The sequence below is a fragment of the Meleagris gallopavo genome, chromosome 5 (genome assembly GCF_905368555.1).
Source record: "Meleagris gallopavo chromosome 5, MGAL_WU_HG_1.1, whole genome shotgun sequence".
Classification (NCBI taxonomy): domain Eukaryota; kingdom Metazoa; phylum Chordata; class Aves; order Galliformes; family Phasianidae; genus Meleagris; species Meleagris gallopavo.
In genome coordinates this window covers 21,735,589-21,760,605 of record NC_139408.1, presented here as the reverse complement: position 1 = coordinate 21,760,605, position 25,017 = coordinate 21,735,589, and the positions used below count along the sequence as shown (strand labels likewise).

The following is a 25,017-nucleotide window of genomic DNA, read 5'->3' as shown; positions in this document are numbered from 1 at the left end:
GGGTGGGAGGTGGGATCGAACAAAGCAATCGCTGCCGAAGGCCTCGGGCTCCAGTTTATGGATTCAGATCTTGTCTGAGGGCAACACGGCCACATTTGTGCTGCTGTCAGGAGCATCGCGGGAGCTCCTCGCGATGTGGGGTGACACAGACGCTTGGATCACTTCTGCAAAATGGCATTTGCTCCTCACTGCTCACCCCGATGCCACAGCCTTTCACTATTGCCTGAAAACTCCTCAAGGGCTTTGGTAAAATTCTGAGAGATTTCTTTACATGCAAATTTCTATTTTAAAAAGTGAACGCGACGTATTTTGACTTGCCTTGTTTGACAATATCGCAGTTATTTCACTTCAATAATGTAAAACATGGTTGTCTCATTTTGTTCTGTGTGCTTTTGTATTACACTGCAATATTTCAATATCGTAGAGCACAGATGGAACACAGACACTGCTTCAGCTCTTGTATATGTGCTTTGGCATTATCACACTGAAAATTTTATCGTTAACACAGTGAGATGTTTCACCAGCTCCAAGTCAGGACTGCATTTGTTAGGAAATTTTGAATTTTTTCTTTGAAAACAAAAATTCAGTTCTTCTTTTCCCTGTTTTCAGCAAACCCAGCCGCTGAAATGTCAGATGAAATGCTCCATTTCCTAATGCTTCATTGCTTGGCATCTGGGAGGTCTCATCTCAGTTCCCACCAGAGGATCCTTCTGCTTCTCAAAGGACTCCTTGTGCTGGGAGTGACCTCATCGCAGCGCACACTTCAAGACTGCTTCCCGTTATGGCTTGTCCACTGGGTCTGAGAGAGTTACATGGCTTTCACCCCATTCCCCCTCCATTTGCTTCCTCAGCTGGACATACTGGGCCAGAGAAACGTGCCACATCACACATACACCCCAAAATCCTTGCTCAGAAAACCGAGTGGTGGAAGCAGGGCAGAGCCAGAGCCACCTGCCGCTAACACTGCTCCGTGTGCCAACTGTTTCCAGCATTTGGTATCTGTTTCCCACGTTTCCACTCTCCTTCATTACTGTCTCACCTGGCCTGAGCTAACTGAAGTGTCAAAGTGCCTGAGTGCCCCTGCTGGGATAGACGCTGGAGATACATGGAAGGATGCACAGATGGAACTGCCCAGTAGCCCCTGAGAGGAACAGCGGGAATTAGCCTGGCTGCTGCTCCCTGGGAGAAGCAAGGGCGAGCCTCCGCGCCCAGGTTCCCTTTGTTTGGTTTTCTGAAGGGAGTTAGTTGTGCGGCAGGCCTCCGGGCTGAACAGCATCACCACCGAGGGCCTCGCTCCCCTTCGCTGTACTATTACAGGAGCTGGGGACTCGCCTGCAGCCTCCGACCTAACCCTGCGCCAGGACAAACCCCCACCTCGGCAGCCTTCCCGGCGGCTTCGGGCTACGCACAGCCTCCCGAAGCACCCCGCGCCTCCTCTCCTCGACCGCCGCTCTTTGTTCCCCGCAGCCCACGGGTGACCTCCGCCGGGGCGGGCGGGGGGCGGCACGGGGGCGCGGCGGGGCCGGGGCCGCCCCGTCGGGCGGGGCGGGCGAGGGGCGCGGTAAAGCGGCGCCGCGCCGGGGGCCGGGCTCAGTCTGCGGGCAGCGCGGCGCCGGTGCTCGGCTAATTCTGCTGATCCGCATTGCTGTGCCCATGGGGCAGCAGCTCCGGGCCCCCCGCCACCGCCGAGACTCGCGGTAGAGCGGTGAGTAAGAGCGGAGAAGGGAGGGGGCGGCGCCGGTACTGGAGCGCTGCCGGGGGTGGGGAGCGCGGGTCCCACCGGGTCCGGGAGCTCGCAGGGAGCCCCAGAGCCGCGCAGGCTGGGATGGAGGAGGACGAGGGGAGCAGCCCCGGGGGTGGGGACGTCTCCGCCTGCCCGTGCGCGGTGCAACGGGAGGTGCGGGATGGGTGCCGGGGGAGGGTGGGAGAGAGCCGGGGGCGCGGCTGAGCCTTGCGGGGGACGGCGACCGTGTGCCGCTCGGCACGTGGGTCCCTTGGCCGGCGGCGGCTTGGGGGCGGCTTCTCCCCGCGCTGCTCGAGGGCTCGGGTCCCGCGTCGCATCACCGCGTCCACCTCTCTCGCTCGTGGGGTGACGGCAGGAGCGCGGTGCCCAGGAGAGGCGAGGAGGGCTCGGTCCCGGGGAACGGAGCCTGTGATGGAGGGAAACGTACGAGCCGTGCTGCAGAATGGAACCAGGCGCGAGGGGGTGCGGGATGGGGCAGGGTTGCTCAGCACTTGGAGGCCCCCGAGCCTCCCATACTCCTGCAGCGTCGCAGCTCCCTGAGCAGCTGCGCCAGAGGCAAGGCCGGCAGTCCGAGCTGCCAGCGGTTACGTGGGTGCTGTGTAATCCATCTCCTCCTGTCTGGGAGGTGGAAGTGCCAGCGGTGACCAAAGCTGTGTTGACATTAGGGCAACCAGTGGTACAGCTGAGCCATGAGAAATTACAGAGTGTGCAAGAGCACTGGCTATTCTGGACTTGGCATAAATAACTTGCTCGGTAACTCTATCCGTACAAAAGCAAGGTCTGCTGAGTAATGACGTCCAGGGCCTGTGGGTGAAGAGTGTTTTTTAAAAATAAATAAATAGCAGTTATCCTGACAGGGAAGTTCTTACCCTCAAAGGAAGTTATCATAGATTTTGGTGAAAACCGCAAATAAGCAAGTTCCTGAGACTGGGCACGAAGGTACCCAGCTGACATGTCTTGTCCCTTGTGCACGCACAGTGTGAGAATGATGCTGTGAGCCAGCGGTGTCCCGGTGCCTGCAACAGGGAGAGTGGGGTTTGGTTTCTCTCAATTGTATCCTTGTTTGTACACTTGTGCATAAAGAGGAGGGTGTCTCATCTCAAACAAGAGGCTGCAGAGATGGCGTCTGTCTGTGGTCTCAGGGGACACTTGTCCCTTCTGCTGGCAGAGTTGCAGAGAGTGGCAGAGAGTGAGGATTTATTGCAGAGAGGAGAGGACAGCAGAGCATCTCCAGAGACATGCCTTGGGGGTCCATTAGATCTGCAGAAGAGTAAGCCAGTGAGATGCTCTGCCTGAGGTTTTCTATCCATTTGGAGCTGCTGGAGGCTGATCCAAAGGGAAATGCTCCTGTGTTCCCAATGAGCACTGAGTGCAAGATGCCCAGAGAACATCTCCAGCTAGTGGTTGCTTGTCCTGAGGCACTCTCGAGGCCCAGGTTAGCAGCAGAGCTGGGCTGAGAAAGGGCTGTGCCAGTTGCTGGCCACATACTCTATTGGGAGCTATTTGAAGCTCAGTTTGTTCCTTGCCATGTGTGTGCCACAGCCAGTACCCAAACCTCTAATGAGGTCTGCTTGGATGCTGCCCAAACACAAAAACCACCTTGACTTGGGTGCTCACAATGTGAGCTGCACCTGGGGGATCAGGCCATGGGAGTCTGTCTCCTGCTGCTATGCCTTCGGTTCCAGGCCCTGCCCTGGCACAGGGGAATAAAGGCCTATGTGCAGGAGAAGGATGCTCAGATTGTTTATGTTCTGATTTTGTCCTCACGCTGGGGGAATGGCATGGTGACCTTGGCACCATCGGGACATTATTTATAGAAAGGCCTTCTGAGTTTTGTGGGTTTTTTTTTTGGTGTAAGAATGTGAAAACAAGTCTTGGGAGAAAAAGACCCAATGTTTTCCCCAAATATATTTGGACTTTCCCCAGACCAACAAAAGCAGGACCTCAGAGGTCACCAGGTGTTCCCTGCAGCATCATTCCCTCCCTTTTCCTGGAAAGTGTGGATTCAGTTCTGTCCATGGGCTGGCATGAGTCCACTCTGAGTTGGAAGCATTCGTGCTCAAGAAGCTAAAAGATTTTCACAAAGACAAACCCAGCTACAGCCAGAGACTGCTTTGTAGTTCAGACATGAAGGAGAATGATAAATGACCCTCTGGCCTTCTTCAGTTTCTTCTGTTTGTGAGGTTCTTTGCCACATGCAGGGGCTAATGCCACTCCAGGCATGTCCTTGCCCATCTGTGGTGCTGCCCAAAGAGCAGATGGGGAGCACCAGGCTATGGGATATGCAGGGCCCTGCAGGACAGTTGCTACATGGGGCTGCTTTTCCTCCAGTGCTCTGCTTAACAACACAGCCGGTGTTCACCTGGACAATCCCTGCCAGATGTTGGCTGGAGTGTGTGCTGTATTACCCAGCTCCCTTGGTGGGATTCAAACGGGAACCCAAAGGGATGCCCAGAGCCGCAAATGATGGAAGTCAGAAAGCTGTCATCCATATTTACCCTGTGCTCATTTTCTGCTATTGGCCCAGTGTGCTCAGAAGCCCGTGCAGAAAGGCTGGTAGCAGGCTCTGTGGCTGCTGAGCTTCCTTGAAGTTACTGTCAGGGATTTGATTTAAGATCACCCAAGTCAAAGGCACTGAGAAACCATGGGGAGAGCAGCCAGGAATCAATCAAACGTGGTGGTTTCTTCTAGGGAGTGCCATTAGCAGCACGAGTGATGTAGCAGAAGTGCATGTGCTGGAGCACCAGGACATGCTGCCTGCAGCAGCCCAATTGTTTGTCTGAAGGGATTCTGTGCTTCACAGGGAGATGAACGCACAGCCCCTTTGCAGCTGCCTGCTGCTGCCTGCAGCAGAGAAAACCCTCCTTTTCTTATTAAAATCAGGCAGGCTTCAACTGTGGGCCCTGGCACAGGGGGAAAGCAGGTGCAGGCAGAGCTCCACACAAAGGCTTGTGGCTGTGTCATTGGTAGCTGTATCCTGCCTAGGTTGAGAAAGTAAACAGTCTGAAGCCGTGTCAGCATCTGAACAAGAGAGTGTCAGGGAAAACCCACAAATCTTCAGGAAACCCTGCGGGTGACTCAGCTGGTGGTTTTGTCCAAGCACGAATTTGTTCAGTAACCCATGATGGCAACAGAAGGGCTCTTTTGTGCTGGTTCCATCTGATGAGCAAAGTGCAAACCTCTGGTCGTTCGGCTGTTCATGGCCATGGAGAGCCTTGAGACTTTATTCAGGAGTCTTATTACTGAGCCGTAAAATCACTCCAGCCCCTCTTAGATGCTGCCATGCCATACAGAGCTTAGGGGAGCCGTGTGCCTACAGAAATGGCACTCTGGGTCATTGACCATGGAGGAATTTGAGAATGTAGGGTGTTCTCTTGAGAATCACACTATTTTAAAGGTACACGATTTTTAAGTTCCTCTGAATCCTTTTATTGAACACTAAATTTTAGCTGCCTGGCACTTCACGCGGGGTTGTATTTCAAACAGATGGAAGCCCAAGCTGCCTCTTGCAAAGAGAGAGGGAAATGCACACAACACAGAAGCACTGTGTGCAGAGGGGGCTTTTCACAGCTGGCCGTGTGCTGTCTGAAGTCAGCTGGAATTTGCTCATGACTTGGGAAGAAAGTTACTGCAAAAGTAAGCAGCAATAAGAGCACCCAAACTTTGTTTCACAGAAAGCAAGAGTCTGCCAGACGTCAAAGGCTGCACTTAACTTGGACACGGTAACTGAGAATAAAGTTAAGCTACCATGGCTGAAGTCTCAGCAAGTGCTGGCCATAGTTTGGCGTGTTTCTGAGCAGCAGACACCTGTAAGGTATTTGTCACCCACCTGCCCTGCCCTGTGTATGCACACACATTCATGTATACACATGAGCACTGCTGCTGATGTATGATGCTGATATTACTGGAGCTTGTATCCAGTATTCTGAGAACCTCTCAGTTCTTCCCGTCTCTGGAAGTGACAACTTGACAGCAAACTTATTGATGCTGTGCTCTGTTGCCCAACCCTTTGCTTCCCCTCTGCAATAAAAAGAGAAATCTTGCTTTAGTTCCTTGGGCCGCTGTGCATCCTCTGTGGCTGTGACTTAGAAGCAGGTCTGCTGAGGACATCACTTTTCCATGCACAGCAGAAGAGAAGGGAACCCCTTTCCTTGTAGATTGTTTGTTGTCAGGTTTTTATAATCCCAAAGCGTGACTCTCTGCTGTGAGGTGGGCAGAAGTGAGATAGTGTTTGCCTGGAACATGTAGTGAGAAGCTGAATTCTAAAATCAGGAGTTCCTATATGTGTGTTGCCTATATATAATTGTAACCAAAAGCCTCATGTAGCTCAGTGCATGGAAGGAACCTTTCAAAAAGATGATGCAGCCCCGTCCTACAGCAGGCACCTATGAGGGTGGCTTCCCTTTCCTGCTTCCCAGGCAGCCAAAAATGGGGAGAGGAGGAGAACTCTGGGTCCATGACACATTTCACGCTTCCAAGCCCCACTCTCTTCAGCTGTGAAATGCATTTATCCTGCGACAGGAGCGGACTGTCTCTGTGCTCCTTGCAGGGCACTTAGCTGGCCTCTTGTGGAAGCTGGAGAACACTCGCATCCGAGGTGCTGTTTCTTTTTCAGTCTGTAGGTTCTTTATATTATCATCTTTTTCTTTTGAAACCTTTCTAAAGGGTGCTTGTGTACTGAATGCCCATTGCTGATAGCGCACATTATGAAATCTGAAAGGAAGGTTGAGATTAAATGTCACGCACTTCACAGTTGGGGAATTCAAAGTGTCTTGTTGATCTGTGCATAATTCGGAGCCGGCAGCTCATGCATAAACAAACGTGCACATACATGCACACACGTGCATGCACAGAGTGCTTTCCCCTGAATTAGCAGCCAAAGAAAAGCAAAGTCAGGTTTGTGTGAGCTACTTGTTGGGAGCAGAACAGCATCTGTGGGAAAAGGCTGTGGGTTCTGCTGGAGATGAACCTGGGCAGTGGCTTTGTTTTTCCATGAAGAATGGACAAATGTGACGGGGAAAGCTTAAACAGCCCGGGTGAGGTTGCATAGAGGGGCAGCACTGCTGACCAGCAAGGCAGCAAACCTTCTGTTCTCATGTCGCCAGCTATTTAGAAGTTTCCCTTCCCTAAATCGGTGCTATCTCTGTTTGCCCAGCCTGAGGAGTTCTGCATCTTAACGTCTTTAACATTAACCTGTTGCTATAGAAACCAGAAGGGTGTCAGAGGGAGATTCTTGCCACTTTCGGGTAGACTACCAAATAGTTGCATTATGTGTTGCACTGGGAGCCTGTCCCTGCTGGGTTTCTGCTAAGCATCTCCTAAGCCTATCTGAGCCGTTGGGGAGTGGTGCACCGGGAGCTGCAATTGTGTGTAAATGAGCAGGGCTTAATGCTGGCAAATCACTTTGGGAGGAAGTGAAAACATGGTCCCAGGGTGATTGGTGGGGCTGAGAGATGAAATCTGGCATCTGCCTCCTGCGCAGTGAATGGAGCAGGAGGTAGCTTCTCCCTGACCTCCCACAGCCAGCTTGCTCCCCATGTCCTGCTGTCCTATGAGACTGAGATATGGGTAATGCAAAATGCTCCTCTGGTCTGGCAGCCCCAATGGCCCTTCCAACACTGGCAGCTCAACACTGAGCAGAGGGGAGCAAAGATCACCTCCTTTCTTCCTCAGCTCAAACCATATCTTTCTTATTTATTTAAGCATATATATGCTGTAGAAGATACATGCACATAAAAGCACATGAATGTGAATTAATAGGATGTGGAATGTGGCTATGTGGTATGGGAAATATCCTACTGCATAGGGTTGATGAGAAGTAGCTGTTGGCTGGTGCTCATGGAGGCCATTCCTTCTCAGGACTGATTTACAGGTGCTCTGCTTGGTAGAAGCAAGTCTTGTCACTTGCACAAGGAAAGACCTGAGTGCTGAAGGGGTCTGTGTGTCTGGGGCTCAGAAAGTGTCTGCTCAGACTAAAAGGCACTCTCACTGCTTAATGCAAATGTATTTGCCTGCCCTTTTTCCCTCTCTGTCTGTGCCTAGGCTGGTCAGATCGTGGCAGAGGATGGGAGAAGAGGAGCCCTTTGTGTTTTCATTATTTTTTTTTTTCCTTTTTACAAAACTGGAAAGAAAAAGGACCCTGCTGGTGCTGGGGATTCTCCCAGTCAGCTGTTCTCAGGCTGGTGCTGCAGATCCATATGCAATACAGGTCAAAAGTCTGCTTATAAGATGCAGGAGCAGTACAGCCGTATTGATTTTATTTTCCGTTTCATGTTCGTAGCCATTGTAGTAGTTTCTAAATTGCAGTCATTACATTGTATGAGTTAACCTACTGGACTGCAGATGTAGAAATAGTGTTGCTGGAGATGCAACCATCAAGAATGGCTTTGAAATTACAGTCTTGATGATGAAATGCAAAGGGACATTGTGCTTGCTTTGTGGCTGAGGGGGCTGAGCCTTCCCAAATGTAATTTTTGTATTATTTCCTTTTTGAGTTCTGGACAGGGGCAGAGCTGGATAATGGTTAGGAGCAAAGGGCATCGGCTTCGTGGAGAGTTTATAAATGGAAATTGTGGAGAGTTTGTGGGCACGATGGAGAGAAAGTCTGAGGTTTGAGGTTGGTGGTGGAAATGCAAGCAGCCCCATGTCAGCATCATGCAGTCCATGGCTGTGGCTCTACCATAGGTAAGGCAGTGTATATCTGGGCTTCTCCCTGCCTCCAGAGTTATTCTCTGTGGGGTTTCTTTGAGCCTCTCTCATTGCTAAGGTGTGAGACAGAGGAGATGACAGACAGATTTTCTTTACAATAGACCTTTGAAACATTTGAAAGCCCTGCTTTTCCAGCAGCTAAGCTCAATATGTGTTTTCTGGGGGGGCTGGTTTTTCTCTTCCTTTTTTTTTCTTTCTTTTTCTAACCAGTGTATGCATGAGGGTTTTATTTTTCCTTCTAATGCTTCCCTGTAGAACTCATCTGCAGGACAGATGGCCCACTGAGCTGCTGGGACCGTCTTTGCAAACACCTGTCTGAGACAGCTGGGAAATCAAAGAAGAATTCTCTTTTCATTCCCTTAAAGAAAAACAGCGCCCATTCCTGATGTATTTCATCTCCTCCTTCATCCTCCTGGCTCCTGTGTGCCCCAGGGAGCTCAAATCCTTGGGGTCATCAGCTAATGATGTCTGAGTTATCTGTGTCCCCAGCACATGTGGGTGCTGTGCACGATGGTACCTGTGGGTCTGCAGGGTTCCTGCCTGAGCGTGCTGGAGCCACGGACTTACTCTGTATGCTGCTGCTGGCTGCAGAGCAGCATTTCTTGCCTGAGGTGGAGCCTACTGCTCGGGCTCACTGTTGGTGTGTTGCTGCAGGTGGTAGTTAGCAGAGCAGCAGGGCTGTGGTTGCTGGATTTAATTATTGCTCCTTGAGAAGCAAACAGAGCTTTTTTAATTTTCTGCTGGGGAAACTGAGCCCTTGGCAGCTTTGGATTGCTGTATAACACTTCCTGTGACACAGAAGGAAACTTGTTCACTCCTGTTCTCCTGTTCTTGCTCTGCAAGAAGAAATTGGAAGCCTATGGGCAATAAAGGAGCTGGGGCACACACTCCTGATGCTACAGCTGGGTCCTGTTTCATGGTGCTCCTGGGGATGGGGGTCCCATGTGCCTGGCTTGTTCCAGGTGAGAAATCACACAGAAGCAGCCTCTTTGCTTGGTTGTACTGACTGTTCCAGACTGGGCAGGAGCAGCAGTCCCATCTCACTGCTCCGATGGTTGAGTTCTAGTTGCCTTACTGCCTGGGCATATCCCATTATTTTCAGCTAGATCAGGTCTGACCCTGTGTGGTCTCTGAGGCTTCCTGACTCCAGAAACTGCTTGAGTGTTTCTTTTTACTAGGCTAGTGATCTGTACCTTTCAGTTTGGGCAAGGGTTGCTCTGTTTTCCTCCCAGCAGAAAACATGACTGATCTTGTTATTGTTGTAGGACCTGCTGGTAGCCCGGAATGTGCAAAGCTATGTGCTGCAGCTGGCATGGAGCAAATCCACTGGGAAGTGGGGAGAGTGGTGCTCTGGCAGAGAGGTCTTAATCATTTCAAATCCCAGCTCTAGGATAGAACTCTAGGAAAGGGCAGGCTTACAGCTGCAGAAAGACAACATGGAGATGGCCGCACCTCTGTTGTTACCTCGAGCAGGAGGAGATCTGCCTCAGGTGTCTGCTCGTCACAGATACCCCTGAACACGGTGTGACTTTGTGTGTGTGAGGGAGTGTCTTAGATCCCACTTACTCAGTCAACAGTGAAATGTTTGCAGAAGCAAAGGTGATGAGTACCTCTGTGAATACCGTCTTTAATCTCCTGGTCTTTCCAGAACAGGGATATCAGCTGTCCCTCGGCTGGAGAGTCATAGTGAAGCAGGGTTGTGAGACACCGAGATACTTTGGTGATGAGTCTCTTGGAAAATAAAAGAAAAACTTTCATATTAATTTCCACCAGACAGCTATCTTTGCTTTTCTGACTGGTGTTGCTCTTGTTTGAGTGCTCTGGTCTGTGCGCCCACTTCTTTGCTGTGCCCCTGTGTTTGAGCCCAGACTTTGTTTCTGCCCACACAGGTATCCCTGACACAAGAAGACATAGTTTTGCTTGCCTGGCTCAGATCCCACACCTGTGAAATGCCTCTTCAGGTTATGGTGGGGAACATCAGGGGCTTGGAGGCGCAATGGCAACCTGTGATATTGTGAAGGCACAGTATTGCATCTTCATGTTCATTGATGGCTTTCAACCACTTGGCCAATAAAAATGCTTGGGCATGCAGGTTTGCTGTCAGAGTTCTGGCAAAGAGTCATACACTGTGTAAGTATAACACCATCTTGGTTAAATGTGTGGCACCAACAAATCACAGTGGGCTCAAGACTTTGGGTTGCCTCTGGCATACTGACTTAGGAGCTCTGAAACCAGCAGCTCGGGCTGCTGAAATGTCATGGAGCCTGGCTGGAGCCTGTGAAGAAAAGGGCTGTTGGAGGAAAAGAAGTCCTCTCTCATCTGCACTAGGTGTTGCCCATCACTGGGGATGCATAGGAATTTCCTGTGTGTGCTGATTGATCTGCTCAGCCACTGGGATACTGGAAAAGAGGATTGAGGAGAAAAACCAAGGCAGGATGAGTTGGAGGTTCCCTTTTGAAAATGCATATGCTAATAGAAAACATCCTCTAAACTTTCAGTGTGTCAGGATACATTAATGTAAGTATAACATTTTTCAAATCCTCAGCATCTTCTGTCTGAATGTCACTGAATTAGTGCTAATGCATTCATTAGCTCATTCTTCATTAATATTCAATATTCATTAGACTGGCTCCTTCCCTGGAAGATGGGGATAATGAGACATGGGATTGGCTGCAGGGCTGTGCCACAGCTGTGCTTAGCACAGTGGGAGCCTGGTTTTATGTATCAGAATGGCCTTCAGTGATTATTTTAGTGGCATTTTTAGCTGGCTTATGCTGTCCCGGCTTTTGGCCACTGGTTTGCCTCAAATTAGTGGAAATTCTTAGTGGGAGAGTAGTGCTAATTTCCACCAACTCACGCCCTGAAGGCAACTGGCAATGCGACTGCTGAAGCCAAATTTTTATCTGTTTGCCTGTGGTCAGAATTGCAAGCCTGCCCATATAATCTCAGAGCCATTTATCTCTCTTAGCCTACGAGTTCTCCCTTTAACCCTCAGTGCCTTCCTTTACGTCACGCCCTCAGAATTCTTTGCATCTGAAGATGCTTTTTTTGTTTTGTTTTGTTTTTTACTCTTTGCTCCCCACCAAAGTGTGAGGGAAGGGAAAGGCCCCAGCTCTGCAGCTGGAGGTACCCAGCACTTTTGTGGGGTGAAGGTGCACTCCCAATGGCTGTTAGTATGGCACGCCTGGGGCACTGTGCATCCTCCAGTCTGTTCTACCAGCAGTCACCTTTTGATCTTCTTGCTTTACGCTGCAGTGTGGAAGTGGATACACTGCTTGCAGTTTCCTTCTGTTTCTCGGTTTTTAAGTGTTTCTAGACTCTGGCTGCCACAGGCAGTGACTTTCTGGGAACCTGGGCTTAGTTAGTCAGTATAACAAGACCAGAAAAAGTCCCACCAGTCCAAAAGAAGCAAAGCCCTGAGTAACTGAACTGGCTTGCTGAAAAACATCTTGCCTGGGACTGCTGAAGAGGTCTTGTTAGATACTGGAGCACTGAATTCAGCCTTTACATTGTCCCAGCAAGTTCTCTTAGATTCACATCACAAAGAGTTATGTCAGTGTGCCCTGGGGTCCTGCAGAAGTGTCTCTGCTCCAGTGGACAACACTGGAGAAATTTTCCTGAGAGGCAAATCCTTTGCAAGGCAGCAGGAGAACACTTGTGTGCACGATGCCAACATACTGACACCTCATTTCATAACTCTCTGAGGACTCGTGAATTCTTTAGACATGAGCATAAATTCTGTTCTCCTGGGACAGCCATGAGAAAGTGCAACTAAAGTGAGGGATTGCCTGTGCTTAATCTCTATGCTTGCTGGGACCAGCTGAGCTGTGTCTGCTGCCTGTGGGGGACCTTTCTACTGCTCTCTTGGGGGCTGAAATGGCAAGTGGAAATATATTTTTGTGTTTGGATGAGTTTAGATGAAAGGAAGACAAATCAGGAGGAAAGAGTTCACAAATCAAGAGTTTCCTGGGTTTTAGGGCTGGATGACGATGTAGAGTGATTTTTCTTGACACCTCTGCACTTACTCAGAAGTTGTCTTTTCTGTCTCAGCTTCTGTCAGTTATCTCTGCCTTGTTCTTTTCCTAGCCAGTATTTGTGCTCCGTTTGCTGTCATATTTGTTTCCCAGGAAGGAACATGTCCTCACAGAGGATCTTGCCTCTGGAATCTTGCATCCGTAGGGCTGGTGTGTTCTGGCACAACACTGGGCTTCAGTGTCTGGGGGGAAAAGCAAACAAATATCTGAGATCTGCATGGCATTTTGCCCAAGATGGAGCTGGAGGGTGTGATGCACAGTGAGGGGAAAGAGACAAAAAGCAGAGCATCATTTAATGACTTCAGTTCCTCTCATCTGGGAAGCGTTTAACAACAGTTAATTGCCTTAGTTTGTGAAAAAGCAAAGAGGTACCATGTTCCTGAAGGGCCACAGACACTGCTGTGCTGGAACGTACCTTGTTTGGCAGGCATGTGGTGATGGGTTGCTGGGTGGACTAAATGATCTTGGCGTTCTTTTCCATCATTAAAGTTGGTTAGGTCCAAACAGCTCACTGCACGTGCTGGTGAAGCTCAAGGCTGCACTCAGTGCATAGGCATGCACACAAGGCACGTTATGGATGGCAGTACGGTGCCCCATGCTCACACAGCTCCTGTGGCAGAGCTGATGGAAGAGGCTGGCTAGGCAGGGCAGCCCATTTGGTGCTTCCGTGGGCACACTGCTGATTCTTTATTTCCTCTCCAGAAGGTCGTGGTGACAGCTGGTGCCCTCCTCCTCGCAGACCTGGATGACTTCCCCACAGACAGCATGGGCAGCCCACAGCTCCCTACCTCAGCACCAGGGCGATGAGGAGCCATCTGTTGGCCTAGCAGAAGGATTTTTTGTGCTTTTTTTTTTTTTAGTTTTTATTTTCTGAACCCTGCGAGATTTCATGTGAAAACGCTTCCTACAGCCTCACAGCTGTGAGCTCTGTGGGCTGGAGGCAGTTGCTCTCCCTCTGCCAGGGAGCAGGAGAATTGTACCCCAGGCTGCCCTGCAAGCGTGGGGCCTGGCCCCACAGCATTCCCAGCCAGTGTGGCTCAGGCCTCTCCCCTCAGCTCTCCCAGCAGCGGATCGGAGGCCTGTGGCCCACACACCGCCATGGCGGCCAAGCAGCCCCCGCCGCTGATGAAGAAACATAGCCAGACTGACCTGGTGAGCAGGTTGAAGACACGCAAGATCCTGGGGGTTGGTGGCGAGGATGATGATGGCGAGGTCCATCGCTCCAAGGTAAGGTGCACTGGGTCACCATCAGTGTAGGGAGATGTCCCTGGTCCCACACTCGGGTGCTCCATGCTGTTCCCTGCAGCAATGAGGCTATTGCTGCAGGGAAGCAGCCGGCAAATCTGTGAAGTGTCCTCCACTGGGTAACTAAAGCACATGGATAAAACCCACTGTCACTTTATTTTCCCCAACACCTGTCTTCTGCAGCCTCTGTGACAAAACTAGAACTACCAGCTCTGCCCTGTAAGGGCTGCCACGACAAGATTGTTGCTGCCCTTTAGCAGGGCCAGGCAGTGTAGCCTGGTGGATGCACAAAAGCTGCCTGAAACCACTTTTCACAGTAATGTACTGAGCTCTGCCTTTAAGTTGTTTTAATCCATTGGTGAAATGTTATTGTTGAGACATCCATTATCCAGCTCAGTACCAGCAGAGCAAAGCACAGCCAATTACGCTGCTCATCACATACCAGTACCTGTGCCCTGCAAATTGGAGCAGTGATTCAAGAAACAAAGTGGCGCCTCTCTGAAGAGGTCCGAATTGCAAATGAATGTGCACAATCTGTTTTAGCAAAATACCAGAGCTGGAGAGCAAGGGCTTATCTCTCAAGAGCCCTGTCCCAAGTGCCCTCTTGAGCATTGCCTGGTTCCTGCCCTCCTGTGAACCATCCTGCACCTCCTTTCTATGGGGAAATTCCCAAGCAGTTCTGCCTCTGCAGCTGTGGTGGTTCATCAGTGAGGATCACAGTCTACAAGTGGGAAGAAGCAGGTCCCTACTTACATGGCAGTGAGAAACAGAAGTTAACACTGGCCCAGCCCTACTGATCCTGGTCAGGAGCAGTGAAGGCTGACCCTGTTGAAAATCAAGTCAGTCTTCAGCAGGCTTTGGGACTAAGGGATTGTAGAGAAATTCCTTTTTCTTGTCCTCCTATCAGACCTCTTGAAGATAGACTCCCACCTGGGGTTAAGGTGTGTCCTCTAGGATGAGGAATCTGCCTAAAGGCTGGGGAAGGGTCTCCTCAGTCACCCTGTGCCTTTTCTTTGGATTTCAGATTAGTCAAGTCCTGGGAAATGAAATCAAGTTTGCTGTCCGGGAACCTTTGGGGCTCAGGTAAGGCACAGGGACACCTCAGAGTTGGCCCATCAGAGACCACCTGGCCACACTCTTCCTGCCAGCCCTATCCCCAACACCAGCTCTGCTGCCATATAGCCTTACTGCCCCCTGCAGGGGTTTCTCAGGGCTGCAGAGCCAAACTGGTCCAGCTTTCTTCCCCTGTGAACAGCTTGAAGGACATGAGCTCTGGTCTCTTGACAGGAGCTGGAAGGTGTGGAGGCTGTACAGGGCCAGAGGTGCTCCCTGATCTCTTTGTAGAGTCCCTTCCCTCCTCTGTGTGTGTGCAGGGCAGGATTTCAGCTCTCCCTGGCTAGTGAGGCTGGAACTAGCAGTGTGCAGGGGGCCCACATCCTTGTGCAGAAGACCTGTGACTGCCTCAGCTGCATGAGGATGGAGTATAATGGCTAATAACCACGCAGACAGTCAGGAAGGTGTTGAGAAGCAGGAGAGATATGTTTGCCTCTGTGCTCACTGTAGGTCCTCTGTCTTCCATGCAGGGTCTGGCAGCTGGTTTCTGCCGTCATGTTTTCCGGTGTGGCCATCATGGTAAGTGAGGGCGGCAGCCTAGGTACCACCAGTTCCTGGATGCCACAGTGTGGCTCCTCAGCCATTTCTTCCCCTTTCTCTGCCTTCTACAACCACCAGTGCTTTCTCCTGAGAGGCCTTTGCCCTCGCTGTAACTCTGTAAGGAGTTTTGCCAGCAGTGCCCTTGGCGGTTTGTTCCCATTTCCAGTTTTCATTAGCAGGTTCGTAAACCACACAAGGCACGACAGCCTTGCTCGTAGAAACTGGCCTTAGAGTGAGCAGCTGACACACTGTTATCTCTCGCACCTCCTTAATTTCCAGTTTCCTGGCCAAGGGCTCTGATCACATCAAGCACCACTTCCCTCTGCCCGAGATAGCACATTCTGACAGAGCTGGGAAGGTGCTGCTGAGTCTCTCCCATTCCTCCTCCAGGCCCTGGCTTTCCCTGATCAGCTCTACGATACCATCTTCAATGAGGAGTCGGTGAGCAGCAAGACTCCCATCCGTCTCTATGGAGGAGCCCTCCTCAGTGAGTGCTATGCCAGCATTGGGTGTGGAGCAATAGGGGGAGAGGGCAGGAGGAGAACAAGGGCAGGGGGTGTGCTACAATCAGAAAGGTCAACACAGTATAGTATACTATAGGGTATAGGAGCATAGTAGCAAAGAGACTAGCACTGATGGAATGGTATTACAAAGTAAAAGTGCTCACCCATCTCTGAAGTCCAAGGCTCCAGGGAAAACTCCACAAAGGAAGGGTCTCTGGTTGGAGATCCTTTCCTAGTGACCATCAGCCCCTAAATGAGGTCTAAGAGACGTGCAGCCAGGCTCCACCCCTTCAGGTCACACAGCTGAATTGCCTTCACCTGTGCTGCTAGGGCTGACAGGGTCCTTTCCCCAGGTGCTCAATCAGTGGTTCAGGCTGTGACTCAACAGTTCCCATACACAATGGCATCCTGTGACTGCTGTGCTCCTGAGCTGCATTACCAGACAATGCAGCTGCTGGGCACCCACCCAGTCTCCTTTTAGAGGCTGTCAACTTGTGGTGCCTGATGCAAAAAGGCAGCTAGGTGCTGGCAAGAAATGCTTGGGGAGGTGGCTAGGATGGAAGGCAGGCAGCAGGGCTGGGATGCCCTCACATAGGTGGGCTAGTGGCTGCCTCCTTCCAGCAGGCTACAGCAGCATCTCGTGGGGATGGCTGGAAGTGCAGCAGCCACAGTGGGCAAAGGGGAGCACAGCTGCTGGCAGTGCTGCTTCCCCTGCATCCACCCTCTGAGTTCTGAAATACTTCACCTGGAGCAGGCGGGTGGGCTGCCCTGTCTTGGTGTTCCCTGGCCCTCAGAGCAGCTGTGCTGTTTTTGCTTGGCAGGCATCTCGCTCATCATGTGGAACGCTCTATACACGGCTGAGAAAGTCATTATCCGCTGGACCCTGCTGACGGAGGCGTGTTACTTTGCCGTGCAGTTCCTGGGTGAGCAGCTGAGACCAGAGGAAGAAGCATGGGGTGGGGTGTGGGCTGTCTCTAGCTCAGGGTGGGCAAGAGGGATTGTGCCTAACACCATATGCTCAGCTGTCCCTGTGCTGAGTCCAGCCGGCGTTACACAGGGCTCCTTTGCTCTACCAGATAAGGCAGAGATTACTGTCCCTGGAGACATTTTCTCTGCCAGCTCCTCTCCCTTTTCATTCCCCATGGGGGTAGCTTCTGCCTCGGGCTGCTCACCAGAGGGAGCCCAGGTGAAGGGAAGATGCCAATTCATTTATTTGCCAATTCATCCAATTGCTACCTAGGCCTTTACAGCCAGCACAGGTCACCTCCTGGAAGGGTTGCTGCGATCTTGGGGCTGACCAGAAGAGGGTGTGGTAACTACATAAAAAGGGAGGGAGGTCCAGTCTTACCAAAACAGAGTGTTATAGCTCAGCTTGTTTTTTGGGGGGCATATCTATATTTAGCACTGAAGGCTTTTTGTAATGTGTTTATTAGCAGTTCACTAATTGCGTTATAAAGTAGCTTGTGTTAGTAACAGAAAAGAGATGCTCAGGAAACGGGGAGTGGACCATGCATATCTTATGGGCGCTTCCACTTTTGACAAGTATTTATCAGCACTGAAGGGGTCGAATCACAAAGCAAGCTTAAGAATAGATCCCATAGTTAACACTTGAGTCCAGGCATCAGACTGGCTGGCTGTGTCTGTACAGAGCTACCTTTAGAGAAGTGCCCCTATTAATGGGAGCCCTGTGTACCTGTGGCTAATGTTAAGGCTGTGAAATCAATCTACCTAAGCACTTGTGTTGCAGGTTTGCTGCATGTGTGAGGGTGGAAAGGTTTTTGCATTCTCAAGGCTCTGCAGGTCTCTCCAAGAAGCTACGTTAGAGGGCAGTAGAAAGCAGGGATGTGCCACTGCGTTTGTTTTCTTCTACCAATCTCTGCCTAATTTCCTTCCTTCTCTTCCAGTTACCACCATCTCCCTGGTTGAGAGCAGCCGAATGGCCACGGGTGCTGTACTCCTCCTGGTCAGCCGAGTCTTCTTTGTTCTCATCAGCATTTATTATTATTACCAAGTTGGACGCCGTCCCAAGAAAGTCTAATTCCTGGGCTTTTTGTCATGGGAAGGGTGGGAGGGGGGGTTTGTGTCGGTAATTTTGCATTATAATTATAACTTTTCTTTTGTTAGTTCCTTTTTGTTATAAAGTGATTTACTTCTTTTCCACTTACCGGCATGAATCAGTGTGTAACCCGGTGCTGGTGGCATTGTCAGGTGATGTGTGGGGAGAGCAGTATCCTGTGGAACCCCCAGCAGCCCCTCTGCAGGTGGCAAGAGCATGAGGTGGGCTCAGGGAGGCCTAGGGGGGCTCAGGGAAAGGAGCCAGGTTCCTGGAGAACTGGCTGATGGGATCACAGGCTCTAAAACCCTTAAACAAAGCACAAAACAAGAAACCAAATCTCTGTCCAGTGAAGGACTTGTCTGCTCTCCTCGGTGAGTCTCACACGTGCCTCTTGGCATGCATCCTCGTGTGCCTGGCCCATGTCCCTGTTAGCACGTGCTGACTGCTTGCCTGGGTGGGAGCTTGTTGAGGGTCAGTGCTGCTGAGTTTGCAGACAGCTGTTCTTCCCTTGTTGCTGGAGGTGCTAGCCCTGGTTTTATTTTTGCACTGGGTGTTTGCAAAGCTTGGCAGGAGAGGCAGCGAAAGAAACTCTTTGCTTGTTCCCCATGTAAGGATAGCACTGGGAACAGTGGCACAGCTTGAACTGTACTAGGTGAGAAGTAAAGGAAGCTACTGAAAAAAGCCTGTTGAGTGGAGACATCCCTTTGGTTAGGATGCTTCATGATGTTCCTATGCCGGCATCCCATCTCCTTCATCCCAGAACACTTCTTACAGCTGCGGTTTTGCAGTAGTTTTGGTAGTGGCGACTGTGAGGCAGAGGGGATGTGGCTTCAGTTAAGGGGGAACTGGAGTCTGTTGTGAAAGCAGTGAGCTTGTCGGACCAAAGTTTGTCCCATTGAGGTGCTTAGGATACTGTTTAACTGCTACAAAGAACAGCACAGGTGGAGCAGCATATGAAGGCATTACTGTCAATTAGCAAAGGACTGAATGTGCTATAGAGTTCACTGGCCAGTTTCTCCCACATCTCCTGGGCTTAACAGCATTGGGTGCCCAACTTCTTAGTGCTTTCCTTGTAGATTATCCCTGTCCACAGCTGGAGGCTGCATTCTTGTTCCACGTGGGACTGAAGCCAGAAGGGCTGCAACAGGATATGGACTTACAGGCTACTGCTGGCAGGATCAAAGCGAGCCCTGGAACTGAGCTGACATCCCAAAGTCCCAGTAGAAGGATGCCTACACAAACAGTGCTTGTGTGACCAGCAGACCTCAGATCAGTGGTGAGACAGGGAGCTACAGCTGTTTGCTGTCTGGTACCTTCATAGAGTTAGAAGAAGCTAGCGGGTAGTTACTGTATGGTGTGTTTGTGTTGTTGGCGTTTAGAAGCAGCTGCCTTGGTGTTGGAACACTGGATGATTGCATGTGTTGGCCATGCGAAGTGTCAGGTAAGAACACTGGGAGTAGCTGAACCAGGAAACACTGCAGCTTCTTTCTACAAATTAATCCAAGGCAGAGGCAAGCTGAATGCCGGAGCTTCCTACTTTCAAGCTGCTTTCAACAAGTCCAAAACAGGGTAGCGAGCAACTAAAATTTCTATTTAAGAGCAGCCTTGGCTGTGCTCCCACCCTGCACACTGGCCGCATGGGCAGCACAGTGCATGCAGCCCAGTGCTGCAGCTGCAGTTGTTGGTATAGGTAAGTGAAGCGTGAGTCTTTGTGTTTTGGTCACATGAATGTATACACAGACTGATTGTTGGGTTTAAGGGGTGGGAAATAGTGGTTCTAGGAAAAAAAACAAGTAAAACTGACCAAACTAAGAGCAATCTTACAGAAGAGGAAATGGAGAGCCTTCTTCATGCTGTCCTCTTCCCTTCACTTTGGCAGCAGATGAGGATCTTAGTTGCGTAGTGACTTTGGGGCTGTGGCTGGCTGCCTGATCAGGATACCTGGAAATGCCAACTAGCAGGTGAGAGAAATGAGTCAGTGCACTATGTATGTGAAAGCAGCTTTCTTAAGACTTCTTGATGGTTAAAGAAGATAGGGGTACCGTGAAAGCTCTCCAATGGAGCTTTAGATCAGATGAGGTCAGATTCTTCTTTAGTTCCCTGTTGTCTCTTCAAGACTTAGAACAGTGAGCCACTTCTGGTTTTGCCATTTGATGTCTATCTGCAGTGTTGCCAGAAAACGAGTGTGCTTGTTTGTCATCAGTGATAAAGACTGGGGGGAAAAAGGGAAGGGAATGTTGAAGCTTTTGTACCGCATCCCTAAGGATAGCGGTGCTGGGATCATGGCTGCAGGTGACAACTAAATACATAACTTGGGATCAAAAGCCTGAGGCATCACTTCAGGCTCTGATGTGCTGAGAGAAGATCTCCATTGGCCTCAGTTTCCTTATCTGTTAAAGTGTGAGAAAAGCTTTGGACTGACGTCATCTCCCCAGGGACAGTTTGCAATTCACGTGCTTGCATGTGTGTAGCGCCGGGCAGGGCTGCAGGCCGTGCTCTCCAAGGGCTGTGCTCTGAGCAGGCACAGGCAGGACTGACCCTGTTCCATGGGGGAGAACCAAACCCTTGCATTCCTCGAGCCCTCGCTTTTGAGGGTGAAGAAAGCTTACATTTACGGAACTCTCTGCATCGCCTTATTTACGCCTAACCACCATCTGGCAAACTGGAGCTGGTGACAAAAGAGAGGTTGTCTGTCTGTCTGTCCTAAGCTGGCCAATTCTTTCTGGTCAAGGGTTTTTACTTGGGGGGAAGGGGAGAACGGGACACTTGAGTTTATACCTCATTTTGGCTGCTGTAACTGACTTTATTCTTTTCCCTTTGGTAAGAAAGTGACTGTACTTAACACCAAGCAAATAGTGAAAATTAAAGCCGTTTCACTTCACTGTCACAATATCTTTCTTTTATTTTTTACTTTTTTTTTTTAAGAAACGCACACAAAAACCGTGCAGAGTGCTTCAGCCTTGTGTTCTGCTTTATATTACCAAAAAAAATTCCTTTCAATATAAAAAAGCATTACAGTAGGGAATACAGGATAAATTAGCTCCACTATCTAATAAAAAGAACATTTACAGGTTTTTCTTTTAAAATAGATTTCCAACATCATTATTTCACACGCAGCCCTTTTCCCAGGCATTTGTGACAGTCATTTGAGCATTAAATAACAGCTGGGGGCAGGGATGGGGGGCTGCTCTCCACTATTCCCCCCAAGGTGCATAGGCTGTGCTCATCGCACTGCAGCCAGGCAGCCACAGCCCCCTCTGCTCTGCAGCCAGCAGCGACTGCAGTCTGAGCCCCCAGATTCACCGGAGCTGCTAAAAACAAATACAAAAATACAGCTGCTTCTCCTTCCTACTCCTCTGAAAAGAGAAAAACTACTGTACAACAGAGGGGGGTGGCCACATTACCATTGGACAAAAACAACAAACTGACATGCTTTGCCATATAACAGGAGTCTGCCTTCTGTGCTCCCTTGTTCATTAACTACCCGTGGAATCAACTCCTTCTGCCTGTTGCCTATTCCACAGGTACTCTCAGGCTTGCCCTTATCTCTACAACGATCTCCATTTCTCATTTAAATGTGCTGCCTGGCCTTTGCGGTGACCTCAAGCTGTGCTCCCAGCGGCACAGCTGCAGAGAATTGAAGTCTTAATGCAGAAAAGAGCGGTGGGGAATCAGAGAAGGTAAGAGAGGGGAAACAACTGCACAAAGACCAGAACACTAGAAGAATAAAGGGTCTTTTGAAGGTATAAGGGCAAGTGATAGGGAGAGAAAGGCTGTGAGCTAAAACTAAAGAACACAGTATAGAACTGGGAAGGCCAAAGTGAAATAAGCCTGCAGCGATCTTACCTCAGTCTTCTGAAGTATTTCTGCTTCTCTTGCTCACCTCTATCCAAATTGCCATCTCCGCTCATGGGGTCGTTCCTCCCCTGCAAGTGGCTCTATCAGAACAGCCACTGACACCAGCTCCTGAAGCAGTTACGCTTCCTTTCCTCTGTTTGAGTTTGGCTCTGGTGCAGTGCCCCATTCCTGCACGACCAGCAGATACAACAGACTTTTCCTATTTTAAGAGCAGCACCTGCTGTTTAGTGAAAATACTGCTGGTTTTGGCTAGCAAAACTGTTTTCCTTTATTAAACGACAGGCCAGAATTTAATGCTAAAATGCATCATTAAATACAGGTCCAGAGGGAAACCACTCAGAAAAGCTTTCCATGAAGTTTAATACAACATCTGAGGCCACTCAGCAATCCTGGCCTCACACTCTCCTGCTGGAATATGCTGACGCAGTGCAGGTGGGCTGCTGCCCTACCTGCCCCAGCTCTCTCCTGCTTTTCTCAAATGAAGCCTGGAAAAGCTTTATGGCCTCTTTCCCATTCCTTTGTATCCCAGCTCTCCAGCAAGGATATTTAGCCAGGATCTTTGTTTATTACGGACCACTCTTTCTTCTGCTTTCCTTCCTGCCTTGCAGCCTGCACATCCACTCACTTGCATCCGCATGGCGGACACAGACCCCATGGTGTAAGGAGTGGCCAAAGCATACCTGTTGCTGTCAAGCCAAGGCAGGAGGCTGCTGCTTGGCTCCTCACTGCTGCCTTCTTCCCCCTTTCCTTCCTTGGCAGTGGCTACCGCTTTTGGATGGACTGGTTTAACCCTATATAAAAGTGCTCCTTAATCTAAGACTATAAAGAGATATAAGCTAAACAGAAAAAAGCAGTCTCTTCCATCTTCCTCCAGATGGAGGGAGTTTGGAGTCAGGGAGCAACCAGCGGAATGACAAAGCCAACAGGGGCTGAGGCTTCCAGAGGAGAGAAACCAGTGACCTGTTTTTGTCGATGACCATGAACATTGGAGAAGCAGCTGGAGTAGTCACAGCAGCTGCACACTGAATGCTCCCAGATCCTGCCTGGGATCTCAGCTCCACCTTAATATCTCTGACCAACATCCAGTCCTGGGCATGTTTCTCAAGTTCATTTCCAAATGATTAAGTAGATAACAATCGGCAAAACATCAAACTATCTTAAGGGAGGAAACGCTCTCAACTAACAGGCAGACAAGAACAATCCTGACCTGATGCTTTTGTTATGAGCCCGTGGGAAAGCCTCAGGGGAAATCCCCAGAGCAGAAATGAGACCACGAGACAGCATAAGGTAAACAGCATGGGAGTGGCTGATGAACCTCGGGCTCATCATGTACCATGCCTGGAACTCCTGCTGGAGCAGTAAAGCTTGTAGGAATCCACTGCAAATATACATAGGTTGCTCCAAAAGTAATGCCTCCTATTTATTTCCATGGAAACTACAACAAAGAGCACAATAACAGTATTTGATAGAGCAAATTCTCAGCTACAAATCACTACTTTTCAACATAATCATTACCATTAGCTGTGCACCTTCACTAGCGATGAACAAGAGCCTGCATGCCACGCTCATAAATATCTGCACCAGTGGAGGTGGCCCACTGTCGCCACTGCTGAAATGCACCACCCACCACCTCATTGTGCTCACATCTACTGTTTGGTCTCCAGAAACATTCAGCAAGTTGATGAATGTCAATGGGTGCCATGTTTTCCACAAGGATGAATTCTATGACACACCTTTGCTTCATATGCACTTGCATGTCTGACACCATTCTGTCAAACTGCCCCTTCTCCTGCCATCTGTTGTATACCAATAATATATAATGTGATACTGATGGGAAGGTTCAACCTCTACTGCCATACTATCAACATCCGCCTCTGTCTTTGTGGGCAAATATAATACAATAGGAGGCTTTACTTTCAGAGCAGCCCTCATATACTAATAACAACACCACAGAGTGGTTTTTGCAAGGATTAAGTGAAAGGCAAAGGCTGACAAGTATTAAACACTATTACCTCCCCTTTCAGGAAGGCAGCAGAATCAGCTATTCTTGACCAGAGCCATCATTTTTCCCAGGGAATAGGAACACAGCAGGGAACTTGCTCTTTTTTTTTTTCTTTCTTCCCAGTAACACTGAACAAAAAAGGAAAAATCAGAAAGGCAGGCCTCAAACTCTTGACCATCAGCCAGCCCTGGATGAGTCCCATGTTTAAGTGAGACCACTCTGCCCCCGTTTAGGGTTCCAGAGAAAAGCCAGATTGCCTGAAGTGTTTGACTTCTCTGACAAGTTTCAGGCAACAGGGGCAAAGCTTACATACAAGGAAGAATGTGAGTTTTCACTCTGTGGCTGGGAATTAAAGCCAGAATCACACAAGCAATGACTGCCTGTTTCTTAGATGAGCCACCAGCACCACTTGTTGGAAACCCACCTGGGCAGTCCCAGACTTTGGCCAACATCGCTGCCTGCTGCAACCTTGCTGCCCTTGGGTTGCTGTTCTTCAGTCCTTTGCTGTCTAAATCACGATGAAGCTGTGCATGGCAGGCACGGCTTTGCACTGACAGGTGGGAGGGACAGCTGTCCTTGTGCTCCTATCCTCCCCGTAGGCTCCATCTGTCCATAGCGTAAGTGGCTGCACTGGGCTCCTGCTCCACAGCTGCTGTGGGTGGCTCTGGGCAAGGGTCCGGTGTACAGTGTAGTGCACATCACCTCAAAGTTCCAGCCCCTGAAGTACAATCCTTTTGGTCATTCATATATTACAACCCTCTTTTTTTTTTTTTCCCCTCCATTTTTCCCCCCTACCCCATTTTGTTAAAAAAAATAAAGTTTCTTGTGTGTTTTCAGGTTGTGTTTCGTCTGATTTTCCTTCTTTCTTCCAAGCATCATTCCAATGTTGGGAATGCGATGGTCCACAGGGTGCCTCTTACTGAATCCCTCGGAAGAGACACATGGCAAAAATCATGGCGAACAGCTATGAAGGGGGAAAGAAGAGGGAAGAAATAAAACGGAGAACAGTAAGAGAGAGCTACACTTTCCAGAAGAATGGTGCAGGGGGGCCTTCGTGGGGGCAATGCCCAGTTCCCTCTCCTTTACAAAATATGGGTACTGAGGCAAGCACCCAGCGTCTCTCCAGATCTAACATCCTTCTGGGGGAAGCCCGTTCCATTGGAACACCACCAAAGAGCTAATGTGGGATGATAACGGAGAAGCCCCTAGCCCAG

The 25,017-nt window shown here is 49.9% G+C and overlaps 2 protein-coding genes across 14 annotated transcripts in view; one reads left to right on the top strand and one right to left on the bottom strand.

The window, feature by feature from the left end:
• Positions 1-1,536: 1,536 nt before the first annotated feature.
• On the top strand, positions 1,537-20,833 carry TP53I11 (tumor protein p53 inducible protein 11). Its single transcript, XM_085224627.1, has 7 exons — positions 1,537-1,705; positions 13,189-13,713; positions 14,756-14,814; positions 15,315-15,363; positions 15,775-15,871; positions 16,709-16,810; positions 17,792-20,833. Exons 2-7 carry the CDS (start codon positions 13,585-13,587, stop codon positions 17,923-17,925), a joined length of 570 nt encoding a protein of 189 aa, XP_085080753.1. The 5' UTR covers positions 1,537-1,705; positions 13,189-13,584; the 3' UTR covers positions 17,926-20,833.
• The window catches only part of TSPAN18 (tetraspanin 18), a 104,345-nt gene continuing 100,153 nt past the window's right edge, over positions 20,826-25,017 (bottom strand). For all 13 annotated transcript variants that reach the window (XM_085224617.1, XM_085224616.1, XM_085224615.1 and 10 more), the window contains one exon: positions 20,826-24,767. In XM_085224617.1, the coding sequence (XP_085080743.1) occupies positions 24,720-24,767 (48 nt within the window). In that variant the 3' untranslated portion in view covers positions 20,826-24,719. The remainder of the gene's footprint in view (positions 24,768-25,017) is intronic.

Excerpts from the sequence above, each read along its gene's own strand:
- TP53I11 (XM_085224627.1), top strand. The coding sequence starts at position 13,585 with ATGGCGGCCAAGCAGCCCCCGCCGCTGATGAAGAAACATAGCCAGACT. Across the intron at positions 14,815-15,314 it reads CGGGAACCTTTGGGGCTCAG|GGTCTGGCAGCTGGTTTCTG; the intron begins GTAAGGCACAGG and ends TCTTCCATGCAG. Across the intron at positions 15,872-16,708 it reads CTATGGAGGAGCCCTCCTCA|GCATCTCGCTCATCATGTGG; the intron begins GTGAGTGCTATG and ends TTTGCTTGGCAG.